General features: G+C 44.9%; 1 protein-coding gene across 1 annotated transcript in view; it reads right to left on the reverse strand.

Annotated features, from left to right (window-relative positions):
• The window catches only part of KIAA1217 (KIAA1217 ortholog), a 325298-nt gene that overhangs the window by 110684 nt on the left and 198110 nt on the right, over positions 1 to 16504 (reverse strand). The window contains 1 exon segment of the mRNA XM_021064229.1: positions 2398 to 2596. Coding sequence (XP_020919888.1) covers positions 2398 to 2596 — 199 coding nt within the window.

Genomic DNA, 16504 nt, shown 5'->3' on the forward strand with positions numbered 1-16504 from the left:
CTAACTGGAAGTTATTAATATTTACAGTGATCCCTTGTCTCAAGCCTGCTTTCAAATGCTTTATCAACGGAACTGGCATCAGGAAGGATCCTCTCAGTTTGGAAGTTTGGGGACCTTCTGCTCTGTCTTCACTCCCATTTCCAAAGAATGTGTAGGGAAAGCCTTAATACTCTGAGGCTTGGGAAAGCCTCGAGAAAATCGTGACTCATTGTACTAGAAACATCCTTGCACGGGCTGCAAGACTGTGGGGTCCAACTGTTTACAATAATCTCATCGGCCTTGAGCTCCACAATCAATAGTGGCTTCGAGTAGTTTCATCAGTATTTGCTACGATCCTATCCCTCCCTTTCCCGAACTGCAGAACACAGACATTCAAGATCGTTGTAGAAACAGCACGTCCATGTAAAAACACCACCCGAGATTATGTTACTGCTAACACAGTGATGTGTAACCTGCCACATTCACCTTTAAGCGCATGCTTTGTAAATTCCATCTTTTTTGGGGGTGACAGCTTGATTAATAATGTATTTCAGAAAAAACGAACATGAATTTTCTGATACCCATGAATATTTAAATGTGTTTTTCAAAAGCAGAAAGGTTGGGCAACAGATAGAGCACCTCTACCTTAGGGCATGTGTCAAATGCTGAAAGTTCTAAATTACTCACACATTTTGGCACATGCCTAAATATGTCGCTTCTGATCACTGTTAGATATTTATCAGTTTACCTTTATTATGCACTAGAGGTCTTTTTTTTTTTTTTTAAGTGGATCTTATTAATTCCATGATGAAGAAACAGGACAGCCTGCTATCCCTACAAGGAAGGAACCCAGAAATCCAAGTGGGGGCCTAGATGAAATTGGGGCGAGAATATTCTGAGGGAATAAAAAAATTCTTGACCAGGCATGTGGGCAGTCAGGTTTGGGGCTGGGCTTGGGAATTAATTGGCTGCATGATCTTGAATAAGTCTCTCTCATGTTTCTCTCTCTTTGTTTTTTTCTTTTTTAAGGCTGCACCTTGTGGCAAATGGAAGTTCCCAGGCTAAGGGTCAAATGAGAGCTGCAGCTGCCAGCCTATGCCACAGCCGCAGCAACACCAGATCTGAGCCACGTCTGCGACCTACACCACAGCTCACGGTAATGCCAAATCCTTAACCCACTGAACGAGGCCAGGGATCAAACCCACATCCTCATGGATCCTGGCACTGAGCCATGAAGGGAACTCCCTTGAATAAGTCTCTTAACTTTTATGCATCTGAGTTACTAGTTCCATCAAAATGAAAGGGCTGGATGAGTCAATCATTTTTTTTTCAGTTCCAAAATGTTTAGCTGCACTATACTATACTAGAAACAGCTTGTCTGTGTTGATTGAAATTCTGTTTCTCAGGCTTGTTTGGCTGGAAGGGGTCAGAGGCTCCTTTCTGCCCAATACACATTACCACACGGTCGATAAAGATGCTTTTCTTTCCGTGCCACCTGCCAGAGTGTGAATCCATTTAGCCTCTTTTAGAGCATATTTTACTAGGAGCCCTGGAGAGGGGCCACCTGGTAAATGGTATCCTTTTGGAAAGGCCCATACTTAAGAAACAAATGGAAAAGGAGAATGTTTCTCAGCCTCTTTTTTTATGAACAAGAGCACAGAGTTCATTGCGGCTTTTTTTTTTTTTTTTTTTTTTGTCTTTTTGTCTTTGTAAGACTGCACTCACAGCATATGGAAGTTCCCAGGCTAGGGGTAGAATCAGAGCTGGAGCTGCCAGCCTATGCCACAGCCATAGCAACACAGGATCCGAGGTGGGTCTGTAACCTACACCACAGCTCACGGCAACGCTGGATCCTTAACTCATTGAAGGAGGCCAGGGATCGAACCACATTTTCATGGGTACTAATCTGGTTCATTACCATTGAGCCAGTACAGGAACTCCAAAGTTCACTGCTCTTACTCTAACTCACTCATGTAAATAATGGCCTGGTGGGATCATTACCTAAAATGCCCATAGGCTCTGCCTGTAGGACAACAACCATTGAGAAGGAGTTGCTTAATTACATCTGTAAGTAGAACTTTCATTTCATTTTCTCCACCCTTTCTGGCCCGTTGTTTCCCTAACTGGTGCATAAACAGTGGGCTGGCTCATCTCTCCCCCACTCTTTTCAGAGGTCACATGCTAAGGTCGATGTGGAAGAAGTCTGTCCTTGCGTTTGCGAAGCACACCTCGTAAACGAGTTTGAGAAAAGCAGACAGTGGATTCACACCCAGGGAAAGACATGCTCGCCAAACAGGACAGCAGCTGTGCTTTCTTCCCTGGGGCCTGGAGCGATGAGGACTTGGGACCCGTGGTCAGTGCAAGCAGGTGGATGCACACTCACTCACACAGACAGACACACGTGACGTAACTGCTTACCTCACATCATTTAATTCGTAATAGACATTTCTGCTTTCATCTTTGATGTAAATGGCGACACTGGGTGACTCCAGCATCTTCATGGTGAGCTGCTGCGGAAAGGCACTTACGAAGAGGGCACGGATTGTGTCTGCACTTGTGATTTCGTTCGGCATCCTGAGCTGCTTGGTTTCATCTCCGTACTGGAGATAGAGAACCCCTGCAGGCAAGGTGGACACAGTTGTCAGTCACAGATCAAGGCTCACACAGCACATGGCACAAGCTAAGCCACATCTGCGCTACCATGGGCAGGGGTGTTCAGGACAAGCTTGCAGAGCTTGTAACTAAAGATGTGAGTTTGGAATTTCCAAGGAATGCACCCTCTGGTTATGATGTAAATAGCCACTTTTATTCTTTGGAGTCCAGGCAGGTGTTAAAGAGGCTAATTTTCACTATTTTAGAAACAAAGGGCCAAAAAGCTAAACTTTGGTAGCCTAAAGCAAATGATATTTAATCCCTTGAAAGATATATTTAGGAATTTGACGCCAGGGTGATTATTTTTTTTTTCCCTACGTCTTTGACTGACCAGGAACGCAACCACGACTGCAAAAGAGAAGCTGGACAGTTTTAAGTCTTTATAGACCATTCAGAAATGTTTCAATGTTTCAAGTGGAAATGCTATAATATTTCTGTGACTCTATTTTATTTTATTTTTTATTTTTTTGTTTTTGGGCTGCATGTGCGGCATATGGAAGTTCCCAGGCTAGGGGTCGGAATCAGAGCTGCAGCTGCCGGCCTACACCACAGTCATAGCAACACTGGATCCCAGCTGTGTCTGTGACCTACACCACAGCTCATGGCAACACCAGATCCTTAACCCACTGAGCGAGGCCAGGGATCAAACCCGTGTCCTCATGGAGACTAGTCAGGTTTGTTACCGCTGAGTTGCAACGGGAATAACTATCATATTTTAGATTCCTCTCTACTCAGATATTTATTTATTTATTTATTTATTTCTTTTTAGGGCCGCATCCACAGCATATGGAGGTTCCCAGGCTAGGGGTCCAATCAGGGCTGCAGCTGCCAGCCTACACCACAGCCACAGCAACACGGGATCCGAGCCACGTCTGCAACCTACACCATAGCTCACGGCAACACCTGATCATTAACCCACTAAGTGAGGCCAGGGATCGAACCCATATCCTCATGGATACTAGCTGGATTCTTAACTCCTTGAATGCATATTTATTGAATATTTTTACCAAATGAAAATATCTACCAGAAAAGAGTCTGGGGCCCTGAATGTTTGAGAAGGAAAACGGAACCTATTAGTTACATGACGAGAAACACAAGCACAGGATCACAGAATTTAGAGTTCTGGGCGGCACGTGACTGCCCATGAACCAGGTCTCCCAGCTACTACGCTCCTGAGAAATGTTCCTTCCTACGCAGAGTGTGGGCTTGGCCACGGGACTTTCGGACTTTCGTTGGCCAACGGGACATTCGTCAGTGTGATGCAAAAGAGCGGCTTGATCCACGTATGCACAGGAGAGCTTGTCTTCTTGGTGACTGTGGTCTTAGATGTTCCCTCACAGAACCAAGCTTCTGTGGAGTCCATCGGAGGCACATGCAGAGGCCACATGAAGAAGAACTGACGTCCCAGTGGACAGCCGCTACGGAGCACCCATTCCTCAGCCAGGACCACTGGCCAGTCATGTGCGTGCACCATCTGCAGAGGGGAGCCCTCAGTCCCTGGGGAAGGGAGCTGCGCCAGCTGATTCACATGGAGCAGAAACGCTAGGACCCCTCCAAACGCTGCCCACACAGCAGCATCATGAGCCAATCAACAACCACGGTTGTTGTTTTTCACTATGTTTAGGATCATTTGTTATTCAGAGATAGATAACTGAGAGAGGGTGTGGAAGGTCCTGCCATTTAACTGGAATCCTACTTCTGTGAGAATCTACTGAGTCACTTACTGGTATCAGCAGAGCAATCTTTGGCAGGATGGACTCAAAAGAGAACAGAATGCGACTCAATTAAGTATTCACGTGACCAGTTTATTTCCACCTCCTTCTGAAAGCCCATTCAAATGTCCATGAAGAATAAAAAAGCATAAATCAAAGAATTAAGGGAACAAGAAAAGAAACAACAGCAGGCAAAAGAAAGTTGACCGCTAGGTCTTCAAGCACAGAACTCTGCATAATTGCAGGGCCAGGAAAACACAGGAAATGAGGCGCAGACCCTTCTGAATTCAGAGTAAGTGGAAAGCATGAGGGCTGACTGAACTTCTTGTTTGTTTGTTTGTTTGTTTTGGCCATGCCTGCAGCATGCGGAAATTCTTGGGCCAGGGACTGACCCTGTATCACAGCAGTGAAAATGCTGGTTCCCTAACCCTCTGAGCCACCAGGAAACTCCTGAACTTTTTAAAAAAAATTATAGTTGATGGAGTTCCTGTTATGGTGCAGTGGAAACAAATCTGACTGGGAACCATGAGGTTGCGGGTTTGATCCCTGGCCTTGCTCAGTGGGTTAAAGATCTGGCGTTGCCGGATGTAGGTTGCAGATGCGGCTCGGATCTGGCATTGCTCTGGCTCTGGTGTGGCTGGCAGCAACAGCTCTGATTAGATCCCTAGTCTGGGAAACCTCCATATGCCATGGGTATGGCCCTAAAAAGACAAAAAGACCCCCCAAAAAAAATTATAGTTGATTTACAATGTTGTGCTAATTTCTGTTGTACAGCATAGTGACCCAGTCATATATACATATGTACACATATATACACACACACACATATATAAACACACATACATTCTTTTTCTCATACTATCATCCATCAGGCTCTATCCCAAGAGATTGACTATAGTTCCCTGTGCTGTAGAGCAGGACCTCACTGCTTATCCATTCTAAATGTAATAGTTTGCATCTACCAACCCCAGCCAAACTCCTCATCCATCCTACTCCCTCTGTCTTCCCCTTGGCAACCACAAGTTGTTCTTTATGTCTGTGAGTCTGTTTCTGTTCATTTGTGCCATATTTTAGATTCCACATGTAAGTGATATCCTATGCTATTTATCTTTCTCTTTCTGACTTATTTCACTTAGTATGAGAATTTCTATTTCTGTTGCTGCAAATGGCATTTTTGTTCTTTTTTATGGCTATATAGTATTCCACTGAACTTCTTTTTAATGTTACAGCAAGTTTCTCACATCTCCCTTTCCACCCAGTTCAGCCAAGGAGCTCCCCACATCTACAGGAGAACCACTAAAGGGGCTGAAGCATGCGGCTGGATTCTGGCTCACCAAGCACACAGGATTCTGGCAAAGGGGCTGACACCTTAGTCAGGAAACTGGAGGAAGCCCTGGAAGAAAGCTGCCTGTCTCCTGAGAAGAGACCAACACATTCTTGAGGATCAGTTCAGATTCTGTCTGAACTGACATGAAGCAGCCCAGACCAAATATAGAAGCTTCCAGCGAGCATGACCGGGCTTCGCTTCTACATGAACAGACTAGCAAGGATTAATGAATGTTTCCAAAAAGCCTCTTTCAAGTTAGAAACCAACAGAAAACAGAAACTCAGAGAGATGAGACAGTCCAAGAGAAGGGGAGCCTTTGGAGAGCAAGATCGAGCTCAGGGAAGAGAAATGACAGAGTCACCAGAGAAGAAAAAGTGGATGAGATTTCAGGAAGGGGAATCAAAGGACAAAGGGATGGAGAAAGGGTGAGAACCAAGCAGGAAAACTGAGAAGGACTTCAGAGCCTCTCAAGTTCTCATAACGGGGACTGGGGTAAAGAGGTCAGGAAAAACAGAACAGTTTTCTAAAAGTATTTCACGATTTTTTTTTTCTCCCCAAACAGAAGGTCATGAGATGGGAGATTGAAAAGGTTGGTGAAAGGCTGAGTGCAATCAGGCTTGTCCCTGAGACATTCCAGATGGCAGGGGAAACACAGAGACTCCTCCAAGTCCCCCAGGGGAGGGCAGAAAAGTCACAAAGGAAGGATCAGGATCCAGGAGGGCATTCGCTTTCTCAGCAGCAGCCCAGAAACCAAAGACAATGGGAAACAGCCTTGAAAATCTGGGAGGAAATATTTTCGATCTAAGTCTCTACCTACCCAAACCATCAATCGGGTCGTTTATTCAAGTCAGCCTCTCCGGGAGGCCTCCCCTCACCCCCCTTCTCCAAAATTTCAGCAGCCTTTTTTAAAATTTTTTTCTGGCCTACACCAGAGCCACAGCAACTCGGGATCCAAGCTGCGGCTGCAACCTACACCACAGTTCATGGCAACACCAGATCCTTAACCCCTGAGCAAGGCCAGGAATCGAACCCGCAACCTCATGGTTCCTAGTCAGATTTGTTAACCACTGAGCCATGACGGGATCTCCTTCAGCAGCCTTTCTGCCTAATGTTTCCTACCCCATCCCTGCTTCATTTCTGTTCCTGAGCATTTTTCACCATATACTATAATTCATGTTTTGATTATTACTATTGTTTATTGTCAGTGTCTCCACTCCACTGTCTGCTAGAGTGGAATGCTCATAAGCCCAGATATTTCTTTCTTTTTCTTTTTAGGGCCACGCCTGCAGCATATAGAAGTTTCCCAGGCTAGGGGTCAAATTGGAGCTGCAGTTGCAGGCCCACACCACAGCCATGGCAATGCCAGATCCCTGATCGAGGCCAGGGATCGAAGCCAAATCCTCATGGATGCTATGTTGGACTCTTAACCCACTGAGCCACATTGGGAACTCCTGGATTTTTTTTTTTTTTAGCATTTTTGTTGTTGCTGCTCACCATGGTATCCTTAGTCCCTATGATATACTACCTGTGGCGTCATAGGTTCTTAATAAATGTCTGTTAAATGGATGAATGAATGAATGACTTCTTAGTCACCCAAAAGGAATGTTCACTTTGGGGTCTACCCAGGCTATAAGAGCTTTTACCGCATCGTGTAAACAGGCTGGGAATCCCATTCCTGGTCTGGACACTCATGAGAACCACATTCTGATTGTCTGCTTGATTGAAACAGGCCTCCTCCCTGTCCACCACCGTTTTGATGCTCAGCTTCTTCAGGGAGTGAGTTTTCCAGAATTTCCTTGCTGTCACATGTTCTTCAGAGCACAGAAAAAGCCTTTCAAGCCTGTCTGATCACAGGGGGTGCAACGCTTTCCCCCCAAACGGGCGATGTGGTGACTGTCCCTGTAATTGCTAATGTCATATCCAAAGGCCAAAACCACTCTTGAGGTCTGAGCCCCAGCCGTGCCTGGGTGGGGCCCTTCACGCGGGCCACTCATGGCCCCGCTACAGTCAAATCTCACAGCCTCATTCCCCCAGAAGAGCTTGGTTCTCATTCCCACATCTGCACTCTGTCCGTGTGTGTGTGCTTGAAATAGAATTTGTAGGCTGCTCTGATTTGGAAAAAAAAAAAAAAAAAAAAATTGGGCCTAAAAACTACAGTTACCTCAGGGTCTGGCTGGTGCAGCTGCCAGCTGGGTACACAGTCCAGTTACAGATCGTGAAAATCTGAAGACGGGAAAAATGCCTTTACAAACAGAGGAGAACCGTCTTTTTACACTTGGTTCTGTTTGCCTGCAGTTCAGGGAAAGGTATTTAGAAGTGCTTAAACTCAGATGGAATTCTCTTAATCTATGATGGCGTTTTGTTGGCACAGTGATGAGACTCAGCATGCCCTGGCATTCCTCCCTCGCTCTGAGTTAGTGCCCGCTGCTCCAGATTCGGGGGAAATCTGAAGAACTTTGGATTCCAGCCTCCCTTTTTATGAGAAACGGAAGAGGACAAGGCCAATGCATTTATAGAATGACTGCTCTGTGTCAGAAATGGTACACACATGACTTTGTTGAACCAGCATCTCTGATCAAGTCAGTGTTGCAGCCCCATTTCACAGAGAGGGATAAGGAGGCTCAGAAGGTGTATGTAATTGGCTTCCAGTTACAGGTGGTAAAATGGCTTAACTAACTTATATATCCAATTCGGTCAATCCACAGAAGCCATGCGCTCTCCCTGGAAGCGTGTAGCCTCTGAAGATTGGCCTTTAGTCACATCCATCTCCTCCACCCATCCTCTCTGGACCATCCTTGTTGGCCTCACGCTTTTAGCCTGATCATCTGCTCGAAAATGTGGAAGTGTGATGAGTGCAACTTGGAAAAAAGATTCCTGTCTTCAAGTCTACTGAACTCAACGATTGCCTGTGGTCAGAAACCATCCTCGTGCAGGGGGGAGCGGGGGAGCTGGGGTGGAGGGAAGGCCAGAGCCTCGAAAGCAAGAGTGTTGAAAGGAACCTCACTCAACACTTGGAGACCACCCCCCCTGCCCCGCCCCACCTTTTTAGGACTGCACCTTTGGCACAGGGAAGTTCCCAGCTAGGGGTTGAGTCAGAGCTGCAGCTGCCAGCCTACACCACAGCTCACGGCAACGCCGGATCCCTAACCCACTAAGCATGGTCGGGTATTGACCCTGCATCCTCATGGATACTAGTTGGGTTCATAACCCGCTGAGCCACAATGGGAACTCCTTGGAGACCTGCTTAGAAGCCTGACTGCTCAAGAGTTCTTCCATCTCAATGGCTCTGCAAAGGGAACACACATTTCTCAGCAAGGACTCCTGATTACATTTTGGAAAAAACAAAGTGCACTTGGTAAGTTACCTCGTGAGACCCATCCTCGTAATCTCCTGAATCTCAGAATCAGTCCTAAGAGGTGGGACATCTACAATACTCTTGATCTGAATGCAGCACGAAAGATTTTCACTGGGTGACTTGCTGTGAACTGAATATTTGCATTCCTCCAGAATTCATGTTAAAACCCTAATCCCCAATATAATGGTATTTGGAGGTGGGGCCTCTGGGGGAGTAATTAGGTCATGAGGGTGGAGCCCCCTGATGGGATTAGTGCCCTTGTAAGGAAAGGTGGGGGAGAGTTTCTTTTCTCTCTCTGCTGTCACATGGGGGTGGAAGAATACAACGAGATGATAGCCGCTGCAAATCAGCAGGTGGGGCTTCCCCAGACCCTTTGAGCTTGGACTTCCAAGTCTCTGCAACTGTGGGAAATACCTGTTGTTTGGGATACTCAGTCTTCGGTACTTTGTCATAGGAGCCCATAAGAACTAAAACAGACCTCAACCTCCTATTCCTCTCTTACTACCCCTAATCATGCCACATCCCTAGGGTGCCAGACCTGTCCTGGACATCCCGCTGCCCCTTGAATTTATCAAGCACACCCACCCTCCACTCGGTGCCTTCCACTTGGGGGACCTTCCTGCCACTGCTTTGCTGGGCATGTGTTCCACCTCTGAGCCATCTTCCCCTAACACTCCCCCAACACTTTCCCCTAAGAATTGAGAAATCTGGAGTTCCCACTGTGGCTCAGTGGTAACAAACCCGACTAGTATCCATGAGGATGCGGGTTCAATCCCTGGACACGGTCGGTGGGTTAAGGATCTGGCATTGCCATGAGCTGTGGTGTAGGTCGCAGACATGGCTCGGATCCTGCATTGCTGTGGCTGTGGTACAGGTTGGCAGCTACAGCTCTGATTTGACTCTTAGCCTGGGAACTTCCATGTGCTGCAGGTGTGGCCCTAAAAAGACAAAAAAAAAAAAAAAAAAAAAAAGGGAATTAAGAAATCTGTCTCAAATACATTCTACTATAATTGCAAGCATGACTTTTAATTCTGCATTATAATTAGTGGTATTCCTCAGAGGGTAATAGATTACTATCTAGTATCTGGCACATGTCAGTGGCAAATATCTTAGTTGAAATGAAATCAGTTCTCCCTATCACGTGGCCAACTTAATCTGCTGGACATTTGCCTTCAATGCTTTCTACAATTTCCCCTAAATGGCATTTCCCACAGGCAGATGATGGTGACAATTTCCAATGACCTCAACTCTCAGTTTCTCCAAATTCAATGTAAGACGAGGGAAATCAACACGGGCTTCTTAACTAAGGCAAATGGTTAATGCCTTAAAAATATAAAGAGCTCTTCCATGACTGCCTCAAGACCTGCCTATTCCAGAAGCATCAAGGCGCGGGAGCATCCCTCTCAAAGCCTGCATGGCGCAGCCCAGCAAAGGGCGCAGACGGAAGGTGTCAGGGGGCAGTACCATGAGCTAGGGGTGGGGGCGCGGGGGACGCAGCACCAAGAACAGCCACAGCAGGAAGGAAAGCAAGAAGAAAAGCCCTCTCCAGCTCGGCGCCTGATAAGATGATGGTGGGCGAGTCCACCCTCATGGGCGGGGAGTTCGGGGGCGAGGCTCATGACCTGGCTGGAGGACACCCAGTTTCACGTGGCCAATGGCACTGAATGACGAGGATAACTTTAACAACTCCCCAGCCTTGGGCACCACAGCCTCTGAAACAGCAAGCCTCTATCCAGCCAAGAGAGCAAATGGAGAATCCCACATCACAGGCCTCCCAGTGAAGACCTGGCCCTGGCCATCCAGCACTCTGCCTGCCTGCCCCACTCCTTGGAGCCCCAGGGAGCACAAGACAGAATGAGGAGACTCAGCATCTAAAACGGGCAGCCTCACCCACTCACTGCAGGGAGGAGCTGGACTTGCTGGGGGCAGGTGCCATGATCTGCCCCCGCCCCCGTGGCCCTGGGCTGGGGCTGGCCTCTGCAGAACCTTTTTGGGGAAGGGGGCACTCAGGTGGATGCCTGCATGGACCTTGGGTCTCCGAGAAATGTCCTGACCATCCTGCCCCAGGGCATTTGCCTCCATCCTTACCCGGGATTCTGGCTTCCCCCATCCTCCCAACTCTGCCCCCTTCAAGCCTTGGGGTGTCTATACCCACAGCCCTTAGGGACTTATGGGGCTTGGTGGAATGTCCCTTCCCAAAACCCTCCCCTTAGGTGGCTGGTAGTAACGGGGTAAAGCTCTGGGCTCCTCCCTCTGCCACCTATCCCAGTGCCAAGTTAAAAAAAATATTATTAAAAAACTTTAGTTAAAAATTACATATATATATATATGTAGGGCTCTTATAATTCTCTGGTGGAAAAACAAACAGTTTTCAACTTAATAAGAAAGACACAATATTAAAATAATCAGATAGCTTTCTAAACCCATGAAATTAGCAAAGTTTTTACAATAAAATAAACAGTGCTGACAGGGGTTGAGAAAATGAGTTCTCTCGCATACCACTGCTGGGAAAGTAAGCTGATACCACTTTTCCAAAGAGCTATTTGTCAATATGTGTCAAAAGGCTCCAAGATATACATATGGTTTGAGCTGGTAATTCAGCATTTACACATTTATGTACAAAGAGGCTCAATAAAGCATCATTTATAAGAATAACGAGTGTGAGGGGTGGAGTCCAGCATTAGAGGGTTCATTTAATAAATCAATTCATGTAATAAATCCATTCACTGGAACACTACACTGTAATTAAAAGGAATTCTGAAAGAAAATGACATAGAGGAGAAAAAGTCATATTTTGCCAAGTGGCAAGTATGTTATACAAGAGAAAGAACTACTACATTTTTTAGAAATCAACTAATTTCCTCAGAGTTCCCTTCGTGGCTCAGCAGTTAACGATCCCGACTAGGACCCATGAGGATGCGGGTTCAATCCCTGGCCTCGCTCAGTGAGTTAAGGATCCAGCGTTGCCATGAGCTGTGGTGTAGGTCACAGATGCGGCTTGGATCCCGCATTGCTGTGGCTGTGGTGTAGGCCAGTGGCTACAGCTCTGATTAGACCCCTAGCCTGGGAACCTCCATATGCCGCAAGTGTGGCCCTAAAAAGAAAAAAAAAAAATTAATCACTTTGATGACAATGATGCATCCAGGCTTTGTGAGGCCTGAAGTTTATTACAACTTTGAGGGATCTCTTTAGGAATAAGAATACAAAGTTAGAAACACAGAACTTAGTATGAAAGTAAATTATTTATTTGGAGGGTCTGAACCTTGGTTTCATCAGGTTCATGGTTAAGTCTACCTATTTGATGAATTACCAGAGGGGTTGCCTTTGGGTAGTAAGTTCATGGGTGATGTTCTCTTCTTCATTTTCTGTATTTTTTACATTTTTTTCCTAGAATTAGTACGCTTTGATTTGATCATCTTAAGACTAATCCCCCAGATCTAAAAGAACTGGGCAATTAAGGTCGACTCAGTTAACTGGGTAACTTTTTAAGCTAGAAGAGATGCTCTGGGCAAAGAGGGGTGCACATTCTAAATGTTTCAGTGAAGTTGGTAGAATGTAAATTGGCATCTGAAATGGGAAAGACATCAGTATTTAAGGTAAGCAAAAGATTCTAGGATAATTAATGTTGTGGTGTATTCTTAAGAGACTATAATTAAGAGTCATGATTTAAGAAAGAAGTGTGGAGTTCCCATTGTGGTACAGGGGAAATGAATCTGACTAGTATCCATGAGATGCAGGTTCAATCCCTGGCCTTGCTCAATGGGTCAGGCATCTGGCATTGCCAGGAGCAGTGTGTAGGGTGCAGACATGACTCAGATCCTGTGTTGCTGTGCCTGTGGTGTAGGCCAGTAGCTGTAGCTCCGATTCGACCCCTAGCCTGGGAACCTCCATATGCTGCGGGTGTGGGAAGAAGAAGACGAAGGAGGAGGGGAAGGAGGATAAGGAGGAGGAGGAGGAGGAGGAGAAGAAGAAGAGGAGAAGGAAGTGTAGTGCGCAGAGAGGTACCTTAGAAAGATCTGTAGAAATGGCTTCATTCATTCAAGAGGCCAGACCATCTCCTGCGCCAGGGACTGTGCCAGGAATGGGAGGTACAGTGGTAAACCACTGGTCACACCCTGTGTTCTAACCCTCACAGTGGTTCCATAAGTGACACTGCTCTTTAGAAGTTAACAATTCAGCTCTGACACCAGCTGACATTTTGTTTCAGAATCAGCAGCAATGTGAAGGCCAGGCCCCACGTGTTCCTTGGAAAGCCACAGCATGCCCTCGGATGGATGTCAGAAACTTTTTGCATCCCAGAGAGGACTCATACTGCCCTGTCCCTTCCAGGGAACAGCTTTTCAAGTAGGTGACAAAGCAAGATGCTGAGCATTGTCTTGCAAGGAAGGAAAAGATAACAGGAAACTGACTCTCTACAGAGTGTCTGGATGCGCTTTCATTTATTCAGCTTTTTTTGAATAATAACTCAGATTTCAGTGGTTTTTTTTTTTTTTGTTTTTTTTTTTTTTTTTTTGTCTTTCTGCCTTTTCTAGGGCTGCACCCATGGCACATGAAGGTTCCCAGGCTAGGAGTCCAATTGGAGCTCTAGCCGCCGGCCTACACCAGAGCCACAACAACATGGGATCTGAGTCATGTCTGCAACCTGCACCACAGTTCACGGCAACACTGGATCCTCAACCCACTGAGCAAGGCCAGGGATTGAACCCGAAACCTCACGGTTCCTAGTCAGATTGGCTAACCACTGCGCCATGATGGGAACTCCAGGTTTCAGTGTCTTTGATTTGGGTAAATACCACATCTTTGCTGCAGTATTTGAAATGGATTAGATCAATAAGAGGATTTCTTATTTCATTCAGATATATTATATTTAAAGACAAGGCAAGATTTTATTAAGTCTTTTAACTTAATTTATCTTCTATTATAACTGGGGAATTGTGGAGACCTTCTGGAAAGTCTTTGTGAGGGACTGAAAAATTGCAACAGTAATTTAAATGAAAGTCTCATTTATTCATTTATTTATTTAATTTTATGACCCCACCCAAGGCATATGGAAGTTCCCAGGCCTGGGACTGAATCTGAGTCGCAGTTAGGACCTCTACTGCAGCTGTGGCAATGCTGGATGGATCCTTTAACCTACTGTAGTGGGGCTGGGGATCAAACCCCCAGCTCTGCAGCTATCTGAGCTGCTTGCTGCAGTCAGATTAAACCACTGCACCACAGGAAGAACTCTATATATATTTATTTTTGGCCTGTGGAAGTTCCCAGGCCAAGGATCAAACCAGCACCACAACAGTGACCTGAGCCACTGCAGTGCTAATGCATCTCCTTAACCCACTGAGCTACATGGAAACTCCCATGAAATTCTGATTTAGACTATGAGTCATAATTGTTGAGCAACCCATATTAGAATCATGAAAGAATGTGTTAAAAAATAAGTCTGTATAAAAGTTAGATGTGATAGAGTCTTGGTCACCCAACAACTTGACTGATAGCAGTCACTGGACAGGGATCCTGCTGGGGGGACTCCTTCTCGGCAGAGGCTTAGTTATGGCACCACTGGTGCTTAACCCCTTCGCTTTGTTTTATTCCAGACAAAATGGTACAGTTGGGACTCAAGTAAAATGAGAATATCATTGAAGTGAGCACCTCTAGGCATTTCTCTAAAAAACAGTTTGAAGGATTCCTGTTGTGGCTCAGTGGCTTAAGGAACTGATGCTGTGTCTGTAAGGATGCAGGTTTGATCCCTGCCTCGCTCAGTGGGTTAAGGATCCAGTATTGCCATAAGCTGTGGTGTAGGTCTCAGATGTGGCTTAGACCCGGTGTTGCCATGGCGGTGGCGTAGGCCAGAAGCTGCGGCTCTGATTCGACCCCTGGCCTGGGAACTTACGTATGCTTCAGGTGTGGCCATGAAAAGAAAAAAAATAAAAAACATCTTGAAGAATCTGTTGATAACTCTTGGAATTCAAGTGATGTTAGAGACGTGAATGTGTCAAATGTTGCTTTCTGGTGCTGTGATCCTATTCATTCCCAGTGGGTCTTATTGCTCTCTTTTAGGGATAGTTAGAAACTTGTCTCTGATGAAGTTATAGTGCAAAGTCACTACAGAACTTGCAGCAACATCAACCAAGTCAATGATTTAACCTTAAAGGCTACTCAATAATTAAGGCAGAACATATTAGAAGGAAATGCTGTGAGAAATACTAGACCTGACTGTGGGTACACTGCAACCATAACTGGGTTCTTTCTTACACTTAGGGTGAACTGCTGGTTAAAGTAAACACTGCAATGTCAACTCATTTCATAAGGCTGGTATTCACTGAGATATTAGGAAAATGATAAAAGGAAAGACTTCAAATTTAAATGCAGGCCCCTAAATTCAATACTAATAAAGCAAACCTAGCAATGTGTGAAAAAAAATACATCAGGACCAAGAAACGCTCATCTCAGGAATATAAAGATGGTTTAACACTAGAAAATCTAGTACTAATATGTTCTGCAACAATAAATAATAAAGAAACTCTACAGTAATCTTGAAAGTGTCAGAAAAATGTTAACAATCCAAAATACATCCATAATTTTAAAAAACCCAATAATTTAAGAATTAAAGAGAACTTTCTTAATGTATGACAAGGCATCCACCCAAACCCTCAAACAAGCATGACGTTTAATGTTGAAATCTTAGAAGCATTCTCTTCAAATTCAGAATTTTTGCTATCTTCGCCTCTAAAGTCCTGGCTAGCCCACATGATACAAGAGAAAGTCATATGGATTAGTAGGGATATTCAAAACTGTGACTAATCTCAGATGATATCACGGAGAATCCAGGGAAACTTGCAGACACAGTATCAGAACTCATAAGGATTCGATATGACTAAATGACATAAGATCAAGATATAGACTCAAAGACAACTCCAAATACTAGAGAAAAAATTAGAAAATATGGTTTGATAAAAACATAGCACTTATAACAAAAATAGGCTAATTTTGAGGAACAGCAGTAAGAGGGAGTAATTTTCTACTGGATATCAACACCATTAAGACAGTGTGGGTTTGGTACAGGGATAGAACAAAAAGGACTACGGAACAAAATAGAGAGCCTAGGAAAAAACACAGGTTCTATGAATGCCTGACACATGACAGAGGGGTTGGTATAAGTTCATGGAGAAACAACTATTCAATAAATGGTGTCAGGAAAATTGGTGCTTCATATAGAAAAAGTAAAAAAACATATCCTTTCCTTACAAGGGAAGTAAAATCAGTTCCTGATGGACTAAAGACCTGTGTGTGAGAAGCTGAACTATGAAACTTAAAAGAAGAAAGCAAAACATGGTGTTATATCCTTGAATACTGGTAGAGGGAAAGACTTTTAAAAGAAATAAAATCTGTAAACCACAGAGAAAATATTGCTTAATTAAAATGAATATTCTGCACTACAAAAGACACTAAAACGAAATAAAGACAAACCAGTCTAAGAGAAGA

The sequence above is a fragment of the Sus scrofa genome, chromosome 10 (assembly GCF_000003025.6).
Source record: "Sus scrofa isolate TJ Tabasco breed Duroc chromosome 10, Sscrofa11.1, whole genome shotgun sequence".
Lineage (NCBI taxonomy): Eukaryota > Metazoa > Chordata > Mammalia > Artiodactyla > Suidae > Sus > Sus scrofa.